At 37.9% G+C, this 26256-nt stretch overlaps 2 protein-coding genes across 3 annotated transcripts in view; one reads left to right on the top strand and one right to left on the bottom strand.

The window, feature by feature from the left end:
• The window catches only part of RSF1 (remodeling and spacing factor 1), a 133384-nt gene extending 125275 nt beyond the window's left edge, over window positions 1–8109 (bottom strand). Inside the window, exon 1 of the mRNA XM_027848101.1 lies at window positions 7926–8109. Within this exon, the coding sequence (XP_027703902.1) occupies window positions 7926–8109 (184 nt within the window). The remainder of the gene's footprint in view (window positions 1–7925) is intronic.
• Window positions 8110–8275: 166 nt separating this feature from the next.
• Window positions 8276–26256, top strand: part of AAMDC (adipogenesis associated Mth938 domain containing) — a 38426-nt gene continuing 20445 nt past the window's right edge. The window contains exons 1-2 of one of the 2 annotated variants that reach the window (XM_027848043.1): window positions 8276–8416; window positions 25704–25854. In XM_027848043.1, the coding sequence (XP_027703844.1) occupies window positions 25723–25854 (132 nt within the window). In that variant the 5' untranslated portion in view covers window positions 8276–8416; window positions 25704–25722. Of the gene's footprint in view, window positions 8417–8620; window positions 8728–25703; window positions 25855–26256 lie in introns of those variants that run through there. The other variant, XM_027848042.1, reaches the window with a different exon arrangement.

Here is a 26256-nt window from a genome sequence, read left to right as displayed (position 1 = left end):
GTCCCTGACCTCAAGGAGTTTATATTTCATAGGGGTAGGCAACATGTACACACATAAATACATACAAAATAAATATCTGATAATTTGAGGAGGGTAGTACTGGGGGTCATGGAGGTCAGTAAAGTCTTCATGTAAAAAGTGGCATTGCAGCTGAGTAGATTCTACAAGGCAGACATGAGAGAATACATTCCATACACTGGAGTGAGCTTATTCAAAATGAAAGACAGGAGATAGAATGTTATGTGTTAAGAACAACAAGAAGGCCATTTTTAATGTACTTAAGTTGGTACAACAGTATAAGGTGTAATGAGCCTACAAAGGTAGACTGGTAACAAGTTGTAAAGGCCTTTAAATCCCAGATAGGAGTTTATATTTCATTCTAGAGGTAAGAAGAAGTCACTGGAATTGTCAAGTCAAACCTGTGCTTCAGAAAGATCATTATAGTAATTACTTAGAGGATGGAAAGTAAAGAAAGAGGCTAGATACAAAGATCAATTAGGAGACTATTGCAATTGTCCAGGAGAAAACTGATAAAGCCTTGAACTAAGAACACTAGCTATGGAAGCAGAAAGAAGGGGACAGTTGTAAAAAAAAAAAAAAAAAAAAAGAATTAACAATCTTCCCTTCTCCCACTGATCCTCCCCACAGCTACCAAAATAATCTTGCTAATTTGGTTCAGGGATTTGACTTCATTCCCTGCTAAAAAAACTCTTCAGTGGCTCCCTATTGCCTTTAAGATCAAACAGCACTTCAGGCTTAGTACTGAAAGCCCTTCGCAATTCATGACTCCTTTCCCAGTACCCCCACTTGCCACATTCTATATTCTAATCAAACAAGCTACATGCTGTGCCCAGAACTCAATATTCCTTCTCTTAGCTCTGCCTTCCCACATGCTATCTATCATTCATAGCTGGCAAGCAGTCCCTCATCTCTCTCTCTTAAAATCTTTAGCCTTGTAAAAGGCTTAATTCAGGTGCCATCTCCTACTCAAAACATTTTCTGATACCTCTAGTTTGTAGATGCTCTCTCTCTCCACAAATTACATTGTACTTTTTTACCCTCTTATATGTTATTACTCAGTCCGAGATCCCCAGAAACTCAAATGTTAAGGGAAGGAACTTTTTTAATCTTTCTATCCCCAGACAGATCAAATGAGATAAAATATTTGTAGAGTGCTTAACACAGTGCCTGATGCACAGTGGGTACTTAAATATTTATGCCCTGACTCCCCCACTTCCAAGTGCCTTTTCACACAAAAAGCATTTAATAAATGTTTGGTGAAATGCACAGCCATAGAAAAGAGAATTATTTTCACATAGTGACAAAACCAATCATTCATAACAAAGCAAGAACAACAAGGCAGAAGAATTTCTAACTGTGGTCACTGTTAAAGTACTCAAATGTTTGTAAAGTTTTAGGATTCACTGGTAAAAAGTACCTGCCATTGCAGCTAGATACTCAATTTAATCAAATGTTGAGAATTCTGAAGGCAAGAGACAATAAATAAAATAAAATGAAATTTTAAAAATCACAAAAGCTGGTTATTTGTATATTCACTTTATTTCAATAATTTTCGATTATTATAAAACCCTAAACAAAAGTCTCTGACTGAATACCAATTAATACCTGAAACATACTATTAATCATGTCATCTTCACTGGCAAGACCATGTCTCATTCACAGAACAGGGAACCTGGCAAAGTAGCAAATATTTTACATAGTCGCGTGTAAAATTAGATCTCTTGTGCAAACTATCACTCTACTGATATTTTCATTCACAGGGGACTCCAAGTACTTAATTAGCATTTATACTGGCTCTAAACCTATTTGCAAACACAACAGAGATGAACATTTGATATTTAACTTCCCAAACGTTAGACTACTAAATATCCGCTATTCTAGGTTTTTATTTCTAACCCAAAGATTAAAACATTTAGTTTAAAAATATAGTATTACATTATTTCTCCTTGTTGAAGTAGAACAGAAAAAAATCTGCTTGAGATATGGAAAAAAAAATGTTATACTAAAGTTATTCTCAGATGTCAGATGGAAATATGAACTTATAATTGACAGCAACTTACTTAAAACTTAATGAAAGTTCATAATCTTATAAGGATTAAAATTTAAAACAAATGTGAAAAGAAAAAAGCAGATGATTTTATAAATAGAAGCTATTGCATTAAAATACTTCCCCCCTAAATTCACCTTACAAAATTATTTTTCTTTATTAATTCAAGTGGGCTAATACGGCATGATTCAAAATTTTATATTTTTGAATGTAATTTTTTTTTTATAACATTCAATTGACCTTAGTTAAATTTGTTTGTATTCTAAACCCTGACAGCAGTGAAAGGTGGTCTAGGTCTGGCAAAGGTAAGAATCTTGCACCAAGATCTTGTCCTGGATACTCCCTGAAGGGGATACCATAATGTTAAAATTACAGTCGAACTAGTAGGTAAGCACACATTCTAAAATTCAGAATAAAATAAGAAAAAGTCTTCTAAAATGAAGCAATTAGTTTTTTTTTTTTACTGTTAAATAATTATGCATCAAGTACTTGGCACATTTGAACCTAATACCATGACCAAATGTAAATCTGAGTTTTATATTCATATTCAATTAGAGAAAAAAAGTTAGCACTCTGCTCAGAGTGCCCAGAGACCTGAGATGATAGGTTGACATAGTCATCCTACCCTAAACTAGTGGGTGAATCAGAACTTGACACTAAAAAAAAATTCTTTCACATTTCAAAGATGGTGGAAATGGTCATTTCTAAGGAGAGGAATCAGCATGTGCTAGTCTTTCTGGCACTGTACCTGAAGGTATGTACTATATAACCACTTGTCTAGAGCGTTCTGAAGGCAAGAGACAATGAGTAACAGTTGGAAAAACTGACAGACTAGAAGCAAACTATAAAATAAACTATATTTACAAACATGATAAATGCAATACTATATTGTAATAATAAATACAAATGCAATACTACATTGTAAAAATAAAATACAAAATAAAAGGGTCAAACCCTTTTACCATTTGTATCATTTAATAATATCAAAGTATGACAAGAAGTGCACATTACATCTGTTTATATCTTATGGAAAGATATCTTATATCCATAAGCAGTATGGCACAGACCAGCCTCAGAATCCCAAAAACCTTGATTCAGAGTCCCCCCCCTAAGAAGTACTAACCACATGACTACAGACAGGTCACTTAGCTGCTTTTTAGTGAGTGCCCCTGGTAACTAAGACAATAAAGTATAGATGAGTTGCCTTACTAAGGTGGAAGGAATTTCTACACCAGGAATTCCCTGCACAGATGAAATCCCAGCTTAGAACAAAAAAAAAGGACATAAATACATATTACCATAAATATGTTATATTGGTTTATAGCTGATATCTAAGAGTACATTCCAAATTAAACTGTTTTAAGTTGGTTCACTCATTTATAGAAATAATAGATATAATAAAATTCTACAAAACAACAAAACATTTGTTTGGAATTCAAGTTGTAAATTACTTATTTCATGTAATAGTCAACACTACATAAATTTCAAAAGAACCTGGACAGTCCAATGGAATTCATGGTAAAAGCACCTGACCTATTGTACAAACAGAAAACCAAAAGTAATTTAGAATAACACGCCATTTTAAAAGCTATATATACTAAGACTTTGTCCACTTCACACAATAGAGAAATGTGGCCATTTTCTTGATAAATCAAACTGATGCTTTGCCTACAGTATGTAAATCATTAAAAAGTAAAAATATATTTGCAGCCCAAATTATTCAAGACAGCTGTCTCAATTTTCTACTTCAAATGTGCAAATATAGTTTACCATTGACCCCTTTAATAAAGACAATACATACCTATTAAAACACAGTATTTTCACACACTTTTAATGAATTATATCACTGAGAAGTTGATCAGCAGCTATCACTTTGCAAGATGCATTTTCCAACTACATGGCCTAGTGCTCCATTCTGCAAGATGCTGCCAGTCAGAAAATGAGTTAGAAGAGGTACTTATTACAATGAAGTAGTAAGCTTTCTCCCTAACAGGTCTTGGCCAAGTTTTTGAATAAGGACGAGGTAAATGACTGTTTCGTTAATAGAAATATTTTAACAGAGGGCTTTAATTCCCTTCCATTCCACCCTCTGCAATAGAATAACATGCCAGAGACTTCCTATGCTTTCTTCTCCCTCACTTTAAGCCTAGTATGAAGAGGATCCTTTTCTTTCCCTCTATCCCTAACTTCCACTTCTTTCTTCAAAGGCCAAAGAATATATTCACTAGCTGTCAACTGAAATATGCTCTCACTTTAGCAATGCCAAGGTGGTCTGTCACAATAGAAAATCAGAAGCCAGCATAAGCATCTGAAGGCAAATTTCATTTATGGCAACAAACAGCTCCAATGATGTTAATAGGTACCTTTCCTTTAGGTGCAAAAAAAGCATCTAAAAAGTATCATCACACAATAATCACCAGTAAGAGAGATCATATTATCTAACAGTCAACTCCAATTAAGTACAAAAGGAAATTAATGCGTTTACCTCCTGCAATCAGGCCATTAATGCAAAATACTGACGGTCCAATTTCAATGAAAAAATGAGTTCTGAGCATGCATTAAAAACCAACTTTAAAGGTACATTATAGGAACCCTAACATGTTACAGCAGAATTACAAAATTTAACAGGCTGGGAAAAAAAAGATCAAGTTTAATGTTTTCAAAAGAACCAACTACACAATGACAAGCTAAGGCAGCACAGCCTAGTGAAAGAGGGCTGAACTTAGAGTCAGAAAAAACCTGAGTTTTAAAATGCCACTTCAACTACTTACTAACTTTATGATCCTTCACTCCTCTCTGAGCAAAGGCTCCTCATTGATAGAATAAGTATAATAATACTTACACTACCCATCTCAGAGGACAGTAGTGAAGAAAAGTGCTTTGCAAACCTGAAAGCACTATATATGTTCAAACTATACATAAACAAACTAGCTGTTCAAAAGCAGCTTTAAAAAATATCAAAAAATAAAAATATAAAGTACTTTTTGCTACTAAATATCTTCAATAACTTCCACAGACACACATTTCTTGTTATAATTCTTATATGATTTGTTATTATCACTTCTTTTTGCTCTGACTTTTGAAATAAAGCTATAACACTATTACAAAAGAAGATGGTACATAAAATCCCTTCTAGTTCTATAATCCTAAGAAAAAGATTTAATAGGCTTTGGTACAGTTTCTATGAAAACAGAGCATCCAAGCTGAGGACATCATTCCAAAGTCCAACACCGTAAATGGAAGAACTTATCACAGAATGTTTAAACTGCTACTGTTCACATAAAACTATGGTCCCATTCAAAGGATGTCACCTCTACTGATGCACTGGTAATTCAAAGAACATATTAAACAGGCATCAAAAGACAAATTTAATCATGCCAGGAAGAGTCAAGAGTTTTTAAACCAGATTCACAAAATTTTCCATAACTGCTTAACATATGTTTTCATATTGCTCTTGGATCTATTGATTAGTAGGCATCTGAATATTATACCCCAACACAAAGCTTTTATCCAAATTTAAAATAGCTTAAAATTGTGTCCATGATCAAAACAATGTATTCACCCTATAAGTAAAAATATAAATTACTACAACCATAAGCTCTGTTCATTGGCCAAGTGCCTTATAACATTAACAAGAAACTAATTTATAAGTCTTTAAGATTTACATTGATTTTCTCACACAGTCCTGTGAGATAGCAGCTATTCTTACCAGACATTCCCTTGTGGAAAAAACTACTACCATTATCCCCTTTAACAATAACAAAAACCGTACAGGCTCCAGATCACCTTAATGGTGTGGTCAAAGCCAGATGATTCTCAGTCCCTAGATTTCCCATCTTCTACTTAGCAGTTGGCATACCACCTAAAGTTAGAGATTTTTATCTTTGGGGGGACAGAAGGGAACACTTGAAGAAATTCTTACACCAATGATGACAGGCAATTAAGTTAGATACTTAAGAAAACTAACTAGGGCACTAAAGGTTAAAAGGCTTGTCCAGGTTCACACAATCATTACGTGTCAGAATGAGGTCTTGAATCTTCCTGACTCTAAAGCTAGCCCTCTATCCATTAAGTCAGGCTGCCCTCAATGCTATAGGATAACGTTATACACTAAGTTAACCCTCAACATTATTACGTTTTTTCTGGCATTAAGATAAACTCGTCACCTGTGAAAAAAAGAATAGCTCAGGATAAACTGGAGAAGAGGAAAGTGTAGAGGAAGACAAACTTTCATATCCTGCAAACTTCCCTAGAAGCTGTGTTTGCCTTTGAACTTGGGCTAAGTTAATTCCAAAAGTAATTTGCATCCCAAATTTCAAACCCAAAGGGAACACTTACACCACCATTTCTCTATACATCCTCAAAACAACACAGCATATAGCACAGTCCTCCAGCCTGAACGAGTTTTTTCTGCACATAGTACATTCTTGCTAAAAGCACAAAAAGGATGTACTCCCCAAAAAACTTTTTATAATTAAATCCACCAACCGAATTTTTAAATGCAGTTTGAGCTAGCTTGCTATTTAAAGGACTCCTCCAGTGAATAACTGAGTAATATTAGCAATCATTACCCTGATTTATTTTCTTTAAGTTAGACTTCCATGTCTGGTTTTCTTTAGTCCTACGGTTACCTAATTTAAGTCAAATCACTCGAAAATTGTGTCCTCTGAAACCCAATAAAGTTCCTTGCTAATGTGTCAATCAACAAAAACAAAAAGGTAGCTTTTGAAGAGAAGAAACGTGCCCTAGAAATGTTAAGTACAGACAGGCAAGAAGCGTGAGGGTTAGAGCAGCAGGCGCACCAGGGGGGATGCTCCAGCGACAGCAGCAGCAGCAGCAGCAGCAGGAAGTTTCAATGGGGCCGGGCCGAGCATGCGCCATGCACTCGCGCGGTGGCCTTATGTGGAAGGAGCACCACTTGCGAACACCAATAATAGACCAGCAGCCCCAGAGAGAAACATGAGCAACAAGCACCTTCTTCTGCTCTGTTCCCCCCCCCACCTCGGAGAGACCGAGCCCCTCCTCCCACCACCGCTCCCCCTACACACACATTCACACACACTCACACTCACACCCCGCAAACATGAGGGAAAGAGGACAGCGACTCCTTTCTCCTCCCTACATCCCCGCAGCCAGAGGTGAAAAAGGAGGGAAGAACTGGGAAAGTGGAGAAATACACCGATGCATCTGGGGGGAGGGGAAGGCACCCTCTCGCCTCCCGGGAGGGGGCTCCAGGGAGAGCCGGATGGAGCAAGAACCTAGGCTCCATTCTCACAGGAGATGTGGGGGTTCTGAAGGAAGGGTCTTGAAGGGCGTCCCCACTCGGTGCAAAGAGCCTTGGAAGAATAAAGCGGGGGGAGGGGGAAGGAGGGAATGGAGGAAGAGGAGGAGGAAGAAACACTTTCCAGGGGGAGTGCGCACATGGGGAGGGGGACTCCAGGAGCTCCACGTCCTCCAGTCCCTGGACTCAGGAGCGTGCATAAGGGTGGGGGCATGGGGAAGGGGCGTCCCGAAGAGGGGCTGGGCCCGGCATCCCCGGGGTGCAAGGAGAGGGGGCGGAGAAAGCGCAGGGAGGGCCGGAACCTGCGCTCCCCTCCCCAGCCCGGGAGGGAGAGGGGGTGGAAGGACCGTCCTGGAGAACAGCACACAATACCTGCCCCCCCCGCCCCAATTGCTGCCCGCCCCCCACCCACGCAGGGGGGGGTGCTCGCCCCGCCCCCTCTCCCGGGGCCCAGAAAGGGAAGGAGCGGCCCGGGGTTGCGCCAAGCGGGCATCTGTTTCCCCAAGGCCAGAGGTGGAAAAGGGAGCCCAGGCCTGTTCCCGCCGCGGGGCCGCTTCGCTCGCCCGCCCCGCTTACCCTCGCTGTCGCCGGCGTCGGGCGTGGGCGCCTGCAGCACCCGCTCCAGCTCTGGGAAGGGCAACTCGGGCAGGTCGAGCAGCGGCCCGTAGCGCTCCAGGAAGGAGCACACCACGGCGAAGTTGGGGCACGAACCGGGGCAGCCCGGAGGAGCCGTCGCCGCCGCCGCCGCCGCCGCCGCCATCTTGAACTGGAGGATGGAGGAGGGGGAGTGGAGAGAGATGGAGGGGGGAGGCCGGCGGCGAGGCGGGGTGACCGGCAGGGGGCGCTGGAGAGCCGGGCTCCCCGCCGCGGAGAGGAGGGGGGCGAGGTCGCCGCTATCCCACAATACCACAGCAGCAGGGAGCAGTCGAGAAACGGGCCCTTTGAGGGCAGAGGAGCCACCTCTTCCCTTCGCCCCCCTCCTTCCCCTCTCTTCTTCTATCTACCCCTCCCGCTCGGAGCCCGAGTTGCCAGTCACCGATTCATGTGACAGCGGGAATGAAAACAAGGTGAGCGCGCGGCGGAGGCGGGGCCGGGAGCCCAGCGGGTGGAGGCGGGGCTTCGGAGAGGGCGGGGAGGGGAGAAGAGATTTCGAGGCCAATGCGCTCGGCCGCAGGCGGGGCCTCGAGGTCCGGCGGTTGGCGGCGGGCGATGAATGGTGGAGATGACCGTGCTGGGCGGGAACGAGCGCGAGCGCGAGGGCTGGGCAGGAGTGAGCTTTCCGTGTCCCAGAGCCGCGGAACCCCGGAGCGAGGGGGAAAACACGGAGCCGGACTTTTGACCGGAGGCTCCGGGGCCCGAGCTGACGCAGACGCGCAGGGTGAGTCTGTGGGGTCGCCGCGATCCTCGGTTCCCAGGAGGGCGGGGTGGGAGGAAAGGAAGAGCTGCCCCTTGATGGGGACGGGGCCCCACTGGTTTGCGGGGAGACCTCGGCCCTCGCGCCCCCTCCTTACAAGGGGCCTATGGTTTATTTACTGGCCTGCCTCCCCCCACGAGGTATCACCCCTACGCGGGGCAGACCCCCAGGAGGTGTCCCCCCCACCCTTCCTCACGCAGGGGCCTCCCTCTCTCCCATACAGGGCTGCCCCTCCCCAAGGGAATGACACAAAGGGCTGCTGCCCCACCGGGTGTCACACGCCCCCTCCCTCCCTGAGCCCTCGGAGTGCGAGTTGTAGTTACTTCTGAGACACCCACCCAACGCCCACCCACCCCCCAGGGCTGAACCAATCCGGAGGGGCGAGGAAGGGGATTTGCCCGACCTGGCCCGCCCCCAGCTCACTTTCCCCGGAAAAGAAAAACTTGTGAAAAGTTAAAAAGAAAGGGGGGAGAGCTGGGAACGATAGGACTCAGGTTTGGTAAAGTGGCACTCGGCTATCGGCTCAGTCCTCACTTTCTTGACCTTTCGTCCACTTCGGGGCACCTGCCATCCTTAGCCTCGCCCTCGGCTTTCCTGCCCAGGGGACCCTCCTCCGTCCATCGTCCTCTCGGCCTCTACGGGAGGGTGTCCGAGAAGAGCCTCTATTCGTGCTTTTGTCTCTGCTTCCTCCCAGAGCTTAGCACAGTGCCCCGGCCCATGGTAGGCGCTTCGTAAATGTAGATGGTCTCTGTTTTTCTCTCTCTGACTCCCCCTCCCCACTTTGTGTCTCATCTCTCGTCTGTCTAACTTCCCTGAAGTCCCAGATAAAATCTCACCTTCTGCAGGAAGCCTTTCTCAATCCTTCTTAATTCTAGTACCCTCCCTCTGTGGATTATTTTCCATTTGTTCTGTATATAGCTTGTTCATACACGGTTGTTTGCATATTGTCGCATAACCACATCATCCTTCTTCGATCCCTCACTATTTCTCAGTACAATACAATCCCTTGCTCAAGCCTGTCGGTTTCATCTTTGCAAAACTATCCAGTGGTCCTCTTCTTTCCTCTGATATCCCCACTCTCTCAGTGGAGAACCTCATCCCCTGGAGCCTGGACTGTTGGAATAGACTGTTAGGTCTGCCTTTCTCAAGTCTCTCCTTACTCCAATCCACCCTCTGTTCAGCCACCAAAATGATTTTCCTGAAGTGAATTCTGACCTGGCTCCTCTCCTTGCCTCTCTCTCCCCTCACCCCCCACTCCCACTCCCCATCAATAAGCTCCATTGTTTCTTTATTGCCACTAGGAACAAATACAGAATCCTCTGTCAGGCAAAGCCCTTCATACTCTAGATCTTCTTGCTCCTTACTCAGCACCACTTACTTTTTGATCCAATGAAACTGACCCACTAATTGTTCCACTAACAAGACACTCCCCTCTCTCAGCGCCAAACATTTTCTCTTATCTGTCACCCATGCCTGGAATGCTCTCCTTCCTCATCTCTGCCTCCTGATCTCCCAGGTTCCTTCAGGTCCTACCTCAAATCCCATTATCTACAGGCAGCTTTTACCAGCTCCCCCCAGTGCTTTCCCTCTGTTAATTATTTCCTATTTGTCCTGTGTATAGCTTGTTTGTACTTACTTGTTTCCTTGTTGTCTCTCCCATTAGATTGTGAGCTCCTTGAGGGCAGCAACTGTCTTTTGCTTTTCTTTGTATCTCTAGGGCTTAGCACAGTGCCTGGCATATAGTAGGTACCAAATAAACGTTTACTGACTGACTGTCTCTCTCTCCCTCTTATCTCTAGGTAGATGACACCCAAACTATATAATCAATAATAATAATAGCCAGCATTTATGTAGCACTTTACATACACTTTACGTAGGTTTGCAAAGCACTTTAAATGTTATCTCATGTGATCAACAAAACTATTTATTAGGGGCCTACTATGTGCCAGGCACTGAGGATACAAGTACAAAAAATGAAACAGTCCTTACTTGCAATGACCTTACATTTTAATGGGGAAAATAAATACATACAGAAATGTATAACATAGGTACAAATATAGCTTTATACATGTATATATATTTGTGTGTAATTAAATACAAAATGACTATATGTAGAAGACATTGTCTTACCTGTATCTTTAAAGGAATAGAAGGACTCAATAAGGCAAAGGTAAGGGGGAAGTGCATTCTAGACATAGGAGACTGGACTAGCCAGTGAAAAGGCACTAAGAGGACAGATGAATAGCATTTATATTGTATATTTTACCTGCACTGTACTTCTGCATTTGTCTCTCCCGGATTGTTGCAAAGGCTTCTTAATTGATCTCTAACTTTCAGGCTTTCCCTTTTTGTAATCCCTCTTCTACAGAGATACCAAACTGATATTCAAAAAGCATATCTCCAGTAATCTATCTAAAATCAAGAGCAAGCATTGTCTGTAATGGAGAGAAACTTAAAGTCTTCTCAGTAAGATCAGAAGTAAAGTAAAGATGCTCATTATCACCATTATTCAGTATTGTACTAGAAATGCTAGGTATAGCAATAAGACAAGAAAAAAAATTGAAGGAACAAAAGTTTTTTGGGCAATGAGGAAATAAAACTATCACTCTATGCAGATGATGTGATGGTATACTTAGAGAACCCTAGAGACATCAACCAAAAAACCAATTGAAACAATTAACAACTTTAGCAGAGTTGCATTATATAAAATAAATCCATATAAATCATCAGCATTTCTATATAGTTATACCAACAAAACCCATCAGCAAGAGATAGAAACAGAAAACATGGCTCTTACCAGGTTAACCAATTACTTACAAATCTCCACTGTTTTCCTGTGGCCTCTATGATAAAATACAAACACCTTCATTTTACATTTAAAGCCCTTTAAAATATATTCCCCTCCACCACCCTTCCAGCCTTATTTTGTATCATTCCCTCTCCCTGCCTCTCTTTTCTCTTCTAGTCACACTGGCATGTTAGAAAGTCTCCATGCATGACATTCCATCTCTTATCTCTGTACCTTTGCATAGTTAGTCATAGGATCATAGCTTTAGGCTGAAGAGGTTAAATGAAACAGCTGCTAAGTGTCTGAGGCAGAATTTAAAGTGAGGTCTTGCCAACTCCAAGTCAAGGGCTATATCTACTGTGCCAGCTAGCTGCCTAGCAGGCCCTCTTTAAACGTGTCATCGCTGTCCCAGTCTCCCCCCTCCCCCATATCTAGAGTACCTTCTCTTCAGCTTCTTAGACTCCCTATTTCTTTGAGAATACAGCTCAATTGCCACTTCCTACTGGGAGGCTTTTCTGGTCCCCTATTTGTTAAAGCTCATTTCTTGAAATTGCCTCATATTATCGTGTATGTACTTTTCATTTACTTATTTGTGTGTATGTTTTATTCCCCCAATATAGTGCAAACTTCTTGAGGAGTGGAACTGGATTTTTTTTTGGCCTTTGTATCCCCAGGGTTAGTACAGCGTCTCCTGTATTAATAGGTACTTAATAAATATTAGTGTAATATGTTAATCAACAAGTATTAAATGCTTATGGATAAAATAAAGAAATAAATGAAACAATCCTAACTCCCAAAAAGTATATATTCTAAATTACAACAAGGACATAAAAAATACTTCCATATTAGTCACAGCTGTGAAAGAACAGACAGAAAAAAAAACACGAGAAAGAATAAATGAAGTGAAAAAAATAATGCTTTCATATGTAGAGTCCATCAGTTCTTTATCTCAGTTTGGGTAGCATTTACCTTCGTGAATCCACAGTTGCTCATCACTCAGAACTGTATACAGTGTTTTTCTGCTTCTGCTCATTTCACTTTTCATCAGTTTGTTAAGGTATTTCCTGGTTTTTCTGAAATCTGCCTGTTCTTCATTTCTTATTGTATAGTAGCATTCCATTATATTCATATACCTCAGCTTGTTCAGCCATTCCCCAATTGATGCGTATCCCCTCCATTTCCAATATTTTGCCACTACAAAAAGGGGTGCTATAAATATTTTTGCACATATAGGTCCTTTTCCCTTTTTTATGATCTCTGTGATACAGACCTAGTAGTAGTATTGCTGGATCAAAGGGTGTGCACAATTTTATAGCCCTTTGCGCATAGTTTGCGCAAATTGCTCTCCAGAATGACTGGATCAGTTCACAACTCCACCAGCAGTGCATCAGTGTCCCAATTTTCCCACATCCTCTCCAACATTTATCATTTCCTTTTTTGCCATATTAGCCAATATGATAGTTGTGAGGTGGTATCTCAGAATTGTTTTAATTTGCATTTCTAATCAGTGATTTAGAGCACTTCTTCATATGCCTATAGATACCTTTGATTTCTTCATCTGGAAACTGCCTGTTCATATCCTTTGGCCATTTATCAATTGGGGAATGGCTTGTATTTTTTTTTTAAGATTAATTGAATTTATTATTTGATTTCACAAACAACATTTATTTGTGTGTGATTAATTTATTTTTAATTTTCAGCATTCATTTCCACAAGATCGTAGTTCCAAATTTTCTCCCCATCTCTCCCCTCTCCCACCCCAAGACAGTGTGCATAGTTCCAAATTTATCTCCAGAATGGTTGGATCATTTCACAACACCACCAACAATGCATTAGTGTTCCAGTTTTCCCACATCTTCTCCGACATTTGTCATTTCCCTGTTTTGTCATGTTGGCCAATCTGATATGTGTGATGAGGTACCTCAGAGTTGTTTTGATTTGCATTTCTCTAATCAGTAGTGATTTAGAGCATTTTTTCATATGGTTATAGATGGCTTTAACTTCTTCATCTGAGAGCTGCCTATTCGTGTCCTTTGACCATTTGTCAATTGGGGATGAATCAACATCAGTTGTATTCTTATAAATTTGACTTAGTTCTCTATATATTTTAGAAATGAAGTCTTTATTAGATACATTGGTTGTAAAAATTCTTTCCCAGTTTTCTGCTTCCCTCCTAATCTTGGATGTACTGGTTTTGTTTGGGCAAAAATTTTTCAATTTAATGTAATTAAAATTGTCCATTTTGCATTTCATAATATCCGCTATCTCCTATTTGGTCATGAATTCTTCTTTTCTCCATAAATCTGACAGGTAAACTATTCCTCACTCTTCCAGTTTGCTTATAGTATCAGCCTTTACATCTAAATCATGAAACCATTTTGACTTTATTTTGGTGTATGGTGTCAGATTTTGGTCTATATCTAGTTTCTGCCATACTCTTTTCCAGTTTTCCCAGCAATTTTTGTCAGATCGTGAGTTCTTATCCCAAAAGTTGGAGTCTTTGGGTTTATCAAACACCAGGTTAGTATGGTCATTGACTGTGTCTTGTGTACCTAATGTATTCCACTGACCAACCACTCTATTTCTTAGACTGTACCAGATGGTTTTAATGATTACTGCTTTGTAATATAGTTTGAAATCTGGTATTGCTAGTTTACCTTCCTTTGTATTTTTTTTCATTAATTCTCTTGATAGTCTTAGTATTTTTGTTCTTCCAGGTAAATTTTGTTGTTATTTCTTCTAGCTTTATAAAAATTTTTTGGTAGTTTAATTGGTATATATATTTTCTTCTAGAAACAATAGGAAGCCATTGGAGTATATTGAGTATGGGAGTCACATGGTCAGATCTACATTTAAGGAAGGTCACTTCAGCAGCAGTGTGGATGATAGTTTTTCAGAGAAAGATTTGAGAGACAGGGAGACCAGTTAAGAAGCCATTGCAATACCTGTTAGAATGGAGAAGAGGGGTCAGTTGTAAGAGATCTTAAGGAGGTAGAAAATGACAAGATTTGACAGCCCATTGAAAATATGGGGTAAAGGAGAGTGAGGAATTGGGGATGATAGCGAGACTGCAAACCAGGGAGACTGATAGTACCTTTAACAAAATACTTTGGGAAAGAGTAATATTTGGCAAGAAAGATAATGAGTTGATCTTCAGACATGTTGAATCTCAAACCTCAAGGGAGAGAGAGACCTGGGACTGGATATATAGATCTAGGAATTAGCTGCATAGAGATGAAAGTTAAACTCATGAGAACTAATGAGATTACATAGAGAAATAAGAAAATAGGTCCTGGGACAGAGGCCCTAGGATATACCCACAGTTGAGGGTGGAGAATGATATGAATAATGAGCCAGCAGAGGAGACCAAAGTAATGGTCGTACAAGTAGGAGGTGTTCCAGAAAAAAGCAGCGTCACAAAAACCCAGCAAAGAGAATATTCAGAGAGAGAGAGTAGTCAACAATGTCAAAGGCAGTAGGCAGGTTCAGAATAGTGTTTCTTAAAATATGGTCCAGGGACCCTAAGATCCTTTCAGGAGAGCTTTGAAGTCAGTGTTTTCAAAGCTTCATACCTATTTTCATAATAATACTAAGACATTTTAATTTTTAATATGGTTATGTCAATAGATATAACTGATGCATAATAGTAATAATACTGACATTTACACTTAGCTATATGCCAGGCACTACACTGAACTTTTTAATTATCTCATTTGATCCTTACAACAACCCTGGGTGGTAGGTGCTGTTATCATCCCAATTATATAGATAAGAAACTGAGGCAAACGGAGGTTAACCTACTTAACTAGGGTTGTACAACTAGTAAGTGTCTGAGCTAGTAAACTCTAGAAGAACGAGGAATGGGAAAAGATCCAGCAGATCTGGCCATTCAGAGACCACTGGTAACTCTGAAGACGGTAGTTTCAGTTGAGTGATGAGTTTTGCAAAGGCTTGAGGAATGAGAGGAAATAAAGTAGTATAAGCTTTCTCAAGGAATTTGGCTGAAAAAGAGAGGAGAGATAGAGGATAACAGGCTGTGGGGGATGGTAGGTTATAGTAAAGGCTTTTTTTAAGGACTGAGAAGATTTGGAAATGTCTAAAAGACCTCTAGGGAGGAGCAGCTAGGTGGCGCAGTGGATAGGGCACCGGCCCTGGATTCAGGAGGACCTGAGTTCAAATCCAGCCTCAGACATATAACACTTGCTAGTTGTGTGACCCTGGGCATGGCACTTAACCAGTTTGCCTAACAACAAAACAAAACAAACAAAAAAAAGACCTCTAGGGAAGGAACGAGTACATAGAGGCTGAAGGTAAAAAAGAGAACATGAAATCAACAAGGGGATGATTGAGGTTACATTTAGCAGAAAGGAGGGGATGTGATCAAGGGCAGATACAGGGGTTTTGGCCTTCTCATCATTGTCCCATCATCATTGGGGGAAGACATTACGAGCAATGTCTAGGGATGTTCAGATGAAGACAAACTAAGAAGAGGGTTTGTCAGTTTCCATCTTTGAGATTCTTCATTATTTTTTTCACTCATTTATTTACTTTATTTAAAATAATTTCAGTTTCTAATTCTCTCCCTCCCTCCAACCTGAGAAGGCAAGCAGTATAATACCCATTATATATGTAAGGTCATGCAAAACATTTGTTGTTCAGTCATGTCTAATTCTTCATGACCCCATAGACCATGCTTAGCATACTAATACTGTCCATGAGGTTTTCTTGGCAAAAATTCTGGAGTAGTTTGCCCTTTACATCTCTGTGGATTAAAGCAAACAGAGGTTAAGTGACTGGCTCAGGTTCACACAGCTAGGAAGTGTCTGGGCTGGATTTGAACTCAGATCTTCCTGATTCTAAGCCCAGCACTCTATCCACTAAGCCACCTAGCTGTCCCTGTAAACTCTATTTCCATATTAGCCATGTTGAAAAGAAAAGGCAAGAAAAATAAAGTGAAACAAAAATGTGCTTCAGTCTGCATTTAGAATTCATTGATTTTTTCTCTAGAGATGGGTATCATTGTCATTCAGAATCCTTTGGAATTGTCATAGATCATGGTATTGATCAGACTAACTAAGTCTTTCCCAGTTGCTCATCATTACAGTACTGCTATTACTGTGCACGGTGTTCTCCTGGTTTTGCTCATTTAACTTGGCATCAGTTCATATATGTCTTCCCAGGTTTTTCTGAAACCGTCTCCTTCCTTGTTTCTTACAACCATGTGCGTACCATCACAATCATACCCCATGACTGTTTAGCTATTCCTCAGTTGATGGGCATCCCCTCAACTTCCAATTCTTTGCCACCACAAAAGAAGCTACTTTAGATATTTTTGTACATATGGGTCCTTTTCCTTTTTCTTTGATGTTTAGGATACAGACCTAGTAGCAGTATTGCTGGGTCACAGGGTATGCGTGGTTTTAGAGCCCTTTGGGCATAGTTCCAAATTGTTCTGCAGAATGGTTGGACCTGTTCATAACTGTACCATAAGTGCATAAGGGTACCTATTTTCCCACATCCCCTCCAGAATTTGTACTTTTACTTTTCGTTCACATTTGCCAATCTAATAGGTATGAAGTAGTATTTCAGGGTTGTTTTAATCTGCATTTCTCTAATTATCAGTGATTTAGAACATTTTTTCATATGACTATCAATAGCATTGATTTCTTCTAAAAACTGCCTGTTCATGTCCTTTGATCATTTATCAAATGGGGAATGGCTCATATTTTTTATAAATTTGAATCAGTTCCCTATGTATTTGAGAAATGAGGCCTTTGTCAGAGAAACTTGCAAAAAAAACTTTTCCCCCCACAGTGTCCTTCTTTCCTTCTAATTTTGGCTGCATTGGTTTTGTTTGTACAAAGTCTTTTTAATTTAATGTAATCAAAATTATCCATTTTACTTTCTGTCATCCTCTGTCTCTCATTTGGTCATAAATTCTTTCCTTATCCATCAATCTGATAGGTAAATTTTTTTCAGGCTCCCCTAATTTGCTTCTATCAACCTTTATGTCTAAATCATTTTGGGCTTATCTTGATATATGGTGTGAGATATTGATCTCTGCCTAGTTTCTGCCAGACTGCTTTCCAATTTTCCTAGCAGTTTTTGTTGAATAGGGAGTTCTTGCCCCAAAGCTTGAATCTCTCATTTTGTCAAACACTTTATTACTGTGGTTATTTGCTTTTACATGTTGTGTACAGGGATCTATTCCACTGATTCACTACTTTATTTCTTAACCAATACCGTATTGTTTTCATGACTGCTACTTTGTAATATAGTTCGAGATGTAGTACGGTTAGGCTGCCTTCCTTCACTATTTTAAAAATTGATTCTTTTGGTATTCTTGACCTTTTGTTCTTTCAGATGAACTTTGTTATTTTTTTTCTAGTTGTATAAAGTAATTCTTTGGTAGTTTTATTGGTATGCCAGTGAATAAGTAAATTAATTTAGGTAGTATTGTCTTTTTTATTATATTAGCTCAGCCTACCCATGAGCAATAAATATTTCTCCAGTTATATAGATCTGGCTCTCTTTTTGTGAAAAGTGTTTTTCAGTTGTGTTCATATAGTTTCTGGGTACGTCTTGGCAGGTAAACTCTCGAATATTTTGTATTGTCTACAGTTATTTTAAATGGAATATCTCTTTCTATCTCTTCTGGGTTTTATTGGCAGTATATAGAAATGCCAATGATTTATCTGGGTTCATTTTATATCCTGCAACTTCGCTAAAGTTGTTAATTATTTTGCATAATTTTTTAGTTGATTATCTAGAGTTCTTTAAGTACACAATCATATTATATTCAAAGTGATTTTTTTTGTTTTCTCATTGCCTGTTCTTATTCCTTCAAATTCTTTTTCTTGTTTTATTGCTATAGCTAGCATTTCTAGTACAATACTGAATAATAGTGGTAGTAATAAGCACCCTTGCTTCATCCCTGATCTTACTGGGAAGGCTTCAAGTTTATCTGTGTTACAAATAATGCTTGCTCTTGGTTTTAGATAGATTCTACTTATCATTGTAAGAAAAACTCTATTTAATCCTATTCTTTCTAGTGTTTGTAATAGAAATAGGTATTACATTTTCTCAAAAGCTTTTTCTGTATCTATTGATAAAAATATAATAATTTTTGTAGTTTTTGTTATTGATATGCTCAGTTATGCTGATAGTCTTCCTAATACTGAACCAGCCCTGCATTCCTGGTATAAATCCTACTTGGTCATAGTATATCATCTTTATGATGTAGTACTGTAATATCCTTGTTAAGTATTTTATTTAAAATTTTTGCATCAGTTTTCTTCGAGAAATTAGTCCATAGTTTCCTTTCTCTGTTTTTGCTATCAAAATCAAATTTCTGTTATAGAAGAAATTTTATAAGATATCTTCTTTACCTTTTTTTCCCCAAATGGTTTATGTAGTATTGGAATTAATTGTTCTTTTAAGTGTTCAGTAGAATTCTCTTGTTAATCCATCTGGTCTTAAGATTTTTTCCTTAGGTAATTCATTAATGGTTTGTTTGATTTCGTTTTCTAAGAGAGGGTTATTTAAATATTCTCTTGTCTCTTCTGTTAATGTGAGCAATTTATATTTTTGTAAATATTTGTCCATTTCACTTTGTCAATTTTATTGGCTATAATTGGCCAAAATGGCTCCTAATAATTGCTTTAATTTTATCTTTACAAGTGGTACATTTTCCTTTTTCTTTTTTGATACTGGCAATTTTGTTTTATTCTTTCTTTTTTCATCAAATTAAATAATGTTTTTTTATTTTATTTTTATTTTATTGGTTTTTTAATAAAACCAGCTCCTATTTTATTAATTCAATGGGGTTTTTTAACTTGAAATTTTATTAATCTTTCCTTTGATTTTCAGGATTCCTATTTTGGTGTTCAATTAGGAATTTTTAATTTGTCATTTTTCTCATTTTTTTAGTTGCATGCCCAATTCATTGACCTCCTTCTTTCTTTTATTGATGATATTATCATTTATAAATAAATATATCATATTAATTATATATTAATTGTGTATAATATATAATATAATGCAATATATTATGTATCAATTAATATATTATAAATAAATGATATTATCATTTAGAGATATGAATTTTATCCCAAGTACTGCTTTAGCTGCATCCCACAAATTTTGGTATGTTGTCTCATTGTTGTCATTATCTTAAATGAAATTATTGATTGTTTCTCTGATTTATTCAGAGACTCCAGTCAAGTATGCCTGGCCAGAAACCCAAAGTGCTTCATTTAGGAGGCTAGGGATTGAAGGGGCAGGGAAAGCTGGCATTACATGAACATCAGTTTCATCTGAATGAGAAAAAGGATGTGATTAGGGTCAAGGGGAAGAGATGAAGGTCAGTGGAACAGAAGCAAGTCACTAAGATTAAGCATACTCCTGCTACTTTCTTTTTTTGTAAGTTGGTAAGGAAAAGACAAACTATAACAAAATAGAATGGAGGAAAAATACATCATTAACAGTCATGACCATGGAGGTGAATAGAATAAACTCACCTGTAAAACAGAAAAGGATACCAAAAGAGATTAGAAACAGGTGTATTGTTTATAAGATGCTTGAAACAAAGATTCATATAGTCATGAGGCTAAGATAGAATTTATTATGCTTCACCAAAACAAAAACAAACAAACAAACAAAAAGGATGGCAATTCTGATTTCAGACAAAGCAACAGATAAAAGGGGTAACTATGTTATTCTTAGGGGCAGCTAGGTAATGCAGTGGATAGAGCTCCAGCCTTGGAGTCAGGAGGACCTGAGTTTAAGTCCAGTCTCAGACACATGACACTTACTAGCTGGTGACTCTGGGCAAGTCACTTAACCTTGATTGCCTCACCAAAAAAAAAAAAAAAGCTGCTATACACAGTGAATTATTATCAGTAATGAAATGGCATCTAAATACTTGAAAAGTATTTAAATTTAAAGGGAGAAACAGATGCTAAACTATAATAGTTGGAGGCTTCGTGTGCTTTCAGACTTGGACAAATTTAACAAAAAATAAACAAGAAAGAAGTTAAGGAACTGCATAGAAATTTAGAATAATTAGAAGATATAGTAAATTATCTCAGGTGTTGTGGTACCTTTGCAAAAACTGACCATGTATTAACCCATTGGTTCTTAAAGTATGATTTAGCAACACCTTGGATTCCCCAGGACCCACAGAAGGTCAGAACTATTTTCAAAATAATACCAAATTTTGATTTCTAATACTGTAAAAATTGATAGATATATCCACATAAGCAAAAGCTTTTTGGGGGGATATGCAGTAATTTTTAAGATTTATGAAGAGATTCTAAAACCAAAAAGTTTGAGAACCATTGTATTGGGCTATAAAAGTTTCTAAGAGAAAATCCTTTACTGTTAACCACAATGAAATGAAAATTATATTCAGTAAGGGATCTTTTAAGGAAGGATTAAAAATTAATTGGAGACTAACTTAATCTCAAAGGATTCATGAGTAACAGGATAAATCAGAGAAGCAATAAAAAATTTCATTAAAGAAAAGGACAATGAGACAGTATAACAGAACTTTGGGGATAGAGCCCAAATAGTCCTTCAGGGAAATTTTATATTGCAAAACAAAAAAAGGAGAAAGAACAGCTCAGTCAATAGGGTATGATACTAAAAAGAAAACACCTAGAAAACCAGCCAAATAAAACCCAATTAAACATCAGAGTAGACATTCTAAAATCAAAGAGATTTAACAAAATCGAAAACAAACTTAAATGGACAAAACGAGAAGCTGATTTGTTTTAAAAATTATATATTTTTCTATAAATTATTAGCTAGTCAATTTTCATTAGCTGACCTTTTTTCTCATTAAAGGAAGTGAAAATCAAATTGCCAGTATGAAAGATGAATAAAGAAGAAATCACAACAAATTAAAGAGAGAAGGAAGTTATTAGAAACTGCTTTGCCCAGTTCTATGCTAACAGATTTGACAATTTAAAGGGAAGACTATAAAATACTAAATGCTCAAATTAGCAGAACAAGGAATAAAGAATTTCAATAACTCAAACTTAGAAAAATAACAATTGAACAAGTGATAAATGAACTCCCAAGGGGGAAAAAACCAAGACTACATGGATTTATAAGAGAATTCTGTTAAACATTTAAAGAATTTCTTCTAATATGACAACTTGAATGAAATAGGAAAAGGAAGATTTTACTAAATTCCCTTTATGAGATATATGTAGCCTTTGTACCTGAACTGGGGAAAGAAGAATTATGGAAAGAAATTATGAAGCAGTATATGCTAATAAGCATAGATGTGAAACTTTTTAAATGAAATATTCGCATAGAGACTATAGAAAACATAAAAAAAGATGGTACATTATGACTAGTATTTCTACCAAGAAAGCAAGAGTGCAGTATTAGGAAAACTATAAGCATAATAGATCATCTTAATAAAACAATCAAAATCATATGGTTATATCAATTGATGCAAAAAAAATTTAATATAGTTCAGCATCTATCTCAAGTATGGAACTAAGTAGATCTTTTCTGAATTTGGCAAATAGTAACTAGCTAAAATTGAGCCTGTGTAGTGTAGATAACTAGAGACCTTTCCAATAAGATCAAGAGTAAAGCAAGTATGTCCATTGTCACTACATTTATTTAATACAAGCCCGCACAGCCTGCAGCCTACATGTTGCTTGTGGCACGCCAAAGAATTTCGACTGGCTGGTGAAAAAACATAGAGGAAAATTTCCTTTGTGTGTAGAGGAAATTCTTTGGCATGCTACAAGCAGGCCACAGGTTATATAGTCCTGATTTAATATATTCCTAGAAAATGTAGCTATAGCAATAAGACAAAAAAAGAGAGGGAATAAACATTATAGGATAATAGGAGAAACAAGAAGGAAAAAAATTTCACTTTTCATAGTTAATATGATGGTTTGCAAATATAAGTTCTCAAAGTGGGTGATGCTGCCTCCTGGGGGGTGCTGGAATGATCTGGGGGGGCAGTAATAGCTTCAGGTGCAATTCAGGGGCTTTGAATAAAAACAGGGGTTAACCTAACCTAACCCCAGGGGGGCATTGAGTAATTTTTCTTTTTTTAAAGGGGGCAGTGGACCAAATAAGTTTGGAAACCTCTGGTTTACATAGAAAACCAGAGTGTCAATTAAAAATTAATTGAAACAACTTCAGCAAAGTAGCAAGATTATTTTTTTAAACACCCTACATAGATCTTCAGTCATTAACAAAACTCAACAGTGAGAGATGTTAAAAGAAATTCTATTCAAAATGATTACAGAATGTATAATATTTAGGAGTCTACCTACCAATATACACAGGAATTGTATGAATGCAACTTTAAAACTTTACAGAATGTCACAATATAAATCTGCAAATCAAAGAAAATGAGGCAACAAATTTCCTAACACAATCAGTTTATTAGCGAAGCTTGCAATTACCAATAAATAGGGTCCAAGGCTCCTTGGTAACCAAGGACCCCGCCTGATAGTAAAGGGTGTTCTTTTTTTGTAAAGTGACACAATCTATTTTTAGCAGTATGGGCGTTATTGAGTTATGATTGGCTAAAACCAGAAAATAGGGGATTTCCACAGCCTCGAGCATGTGCATTTTATACAACTTGGGGATTTTTACACAGCTTGGAATATCTGGCATCAGCACTTCATAAGATACATTTGACCTTTATCATAAGTAAGTTTTTCTAAAAAGTGGGTAGTGGATGACTTACAAAAGTAAAATAGGGAACTAAAATTTCAGGCCTAAAGACTTTAAAGTCACAGAATAAGGGAGAATAGTAACTATAATTAAGCTAGATTAAGTGTTAATAAAAAAGAGAATAGCATATTAAATTTTAATATCATGAGAAATAAGGATAAACATGTAAGTGGAGAGAAAATTTTGATAAAATACATCTATTCCTATTAAAAACACCAGAGAGCAGAGGAATAAATGGCGCTTACCTTAAAATGATAAGTAATATTTATCTAAAGCCATCAACAAGCATTATCTGTAATGGGGATAAGCTAGACACCTTCCCAGTACAATCAGGGGTGAAGCAAGGATGCCCATTATCACCACTATTATTCAGTATTGTACTAGAAATGCTAGCTATAGCAAGAAGAAAAGAAAAAAAAATTGAAGGAATTAGAATAGCAATGAGGAAATAAAACTTTTACTCTTTGCAGATAATATGATGGTATACTTAGAGAATCAACTAAAAAACTAGTTGAAATAATTAACAACTTAATAAAGTTATAGGATACAAAATCCACATAAATCATCAGCATTTCTATATATTACCAACAAAGTCCAGTAGCAAGAAATTCGATTTAAAATAACTATAGATAATATGAAATAACTTGGGAGTCTACCAGCCAAGACAAATCCAGGAACTATACGAACACAATTACAAAACACTTTTCACACAAATAAAGTCAGATCTAAACAACTGGGAAAATATTAATTGCTCATAGGTAGGCCAAACTCATAAAATAAAAATGATAATTCTACCTAAATTAATCTATTTATCTGTCAAATCAATGGATAAGGGAAGAATTTAGGACCAAACAATAGAGAGAGAGCATTACAAAATATGAAATAGATAATTTTGATAATATAAAATTTTAAAGCTTTTGTCCAAAATAACCAATGCAGCCAAAATTAGAAGGAAAGCAGAAAGTTGGGGAAAGTATATTGCAGCAGGTATCTCTAGTAAAGGCCTCATTTCCCAAATATATAGAAAACTGAGTCAAATTTATAAGAATAAAAGTCAAGTCATTCTACAATTGATAAATGATCAAAAGCTAATAAGGCAGTTTTCAGACAAAGAAATCAAAACTATCTATGATCGTGTGAAAGAATGCTCCAAATCGCTATTGATTTAATTAAATTTAAATTTAAAAATTTAAATTTAAATTAAAATTTAAAAATTTAAAAAAAATTAAAACAACTCTGAGGTACTACCTCACACCTACCAGATTGGCTAATATGACAAAAAAGGAAAATGATAAATGTCGGAGAGGATGTGGAAAAAGTAGGACACTAATGCACTATTGGTGAAGTTGTGAACTGATCCAGCCATTCCGGAGAGCAATTTGTAACTATGCTCAAAGGGCTATAAAACTGCATTACCCTTTGATCTAGCAATACTACTACTAGATCCCAAAGAGGTCCGGAAAAAAAAAAAAAGGACCCATTTGTAAAAAAAATTTATAGCAGCTCTTTTTGTGGTGGCTAAGAATTGGAAATCTAGGGGATGCCCATAAATTGAGGAATTGCTAAACAAGCTGTGGCATATGATTGTGATGAAATATTATTGTGCTGTAAGAAATGACAAGCAGGATGATTTCAGGAAAACCTGAAAAGACTTACATGAACTGATGCAAAGTAAAGTGAGCAGAACTAGGAGAACATTGTTCACAACAGCAATGTTGTATGATGAAGAATTGTGAATGACATAGCTATTCTCAGCAGTGCAATGATCCAAGACAATCCCAAAAGACTCACAATGATACATAGTATCTCCCTCCAGAGAAAGAATTGATACTGTCTGAATACAGACTGAAGCAAACTATTTTTCTTCCTTCCTTCCTTCCTTCCTTCCTTTCTTTTGTTGTTCAAGTCTTCTTGTACAAAACGGATAATGTGGAAATGTTTTGCATAATTGCACATGTTTAACCCATATCAGATTCCTTACCATCTCAGGGAGGGGGGAGGGACAGAGGAAGGGAGGGATAGAATGTGGAACTCAAAACTTTTTTTATGTTAAAAATTGTTTCAGCATGTAATTGGGAAAAATAAAATATTAAAAAGAATGAGACATACATTTTTGGACATTGTTAATAAAGGGGATTTGCTTTGCTTAACTATGTCTTTATTGTGTAGCTTTTATTTTTCCTTTTTTGTTCACTTGGGGAGTGGAAGGGGAGAAAATAAATGTGTAAATTTTAAAAATAACAAAATCATATTAAAAATAAAGGTTGAACAATTGAACCTCTCTGAGCCTCAGTGGCCTCATTTGTAAAGTGAAGGGTTAGACTTGATGATGTCTAAGGTCCCGGTCCCTTTCAGCTTCGTGATCTTGGTAGGCTGCTTATTTCTATTCTCTTAGATATGCTTAAACCTCAACTGACTACATCTATGACCTTTGTTTCAGGTTTTGATTCACCTCCATTATGTCTTCCCCCAAAATTGCTTCACTTTCTTGGGGTCAAATGAAGGTACAAGATTGTAGCACAACCTATAAGGACTGCAAAGTATGGCCAGGGGGTAGTCGGTCCTGGGACTGGAGAGAAACAGGAACTGAGGTAATCATTTGATCTTTGGTTTCTATTACTCCCTAGTTAACCATACCTTTAATATCTTGTGCCGTAAGGGCACCCCAGCTTCTTCCTTATCAATCTATTCATTCCCTATTTATTTTGTAATAAATATAATCACATGGTATTTCATAACTGCAACTAGCAACAACAACAATAATAACTAGCATTTATGTAGAATCCAGTGCTTTTTCCTGACCATGAATATGATTGCGCTCCCCATGTGAGTGAACAAGGCAAGTAAGAAATAAGTTTTAACTTTTTAGTTGTCATTGTCATATAAGCTGAGTGGAGAAATTTGGTGTGATTAAAAAAAAGTGGAGACTCTTGGTGCCCTTCATTAGGATTCTGAATGTAATTTCCCCTAGAAACTATACCCCAAGCAGGTAA

Source organism: Vombatus ursinus, unplaced genomic scaffold, assembly GCF_900497805.2.
Source record: "Vombatus ursinus unplaced genomic scaffold, bare-nosed wombat genome assembly UNPS02005659.1, whole genome shotgun sequence".
Taxonomy (NCBI): Eukaryota; Metazoa; Chordata; class Mammalia; order Diprotodontia; family Vombatidae; genus Vombatus; species Vombatus ursinus.
The sequence above is the reverse complement of the archived record's forward strand: the minus strand, read 5'-3'. Positions and strand labels throughout refer to the sequence as shown.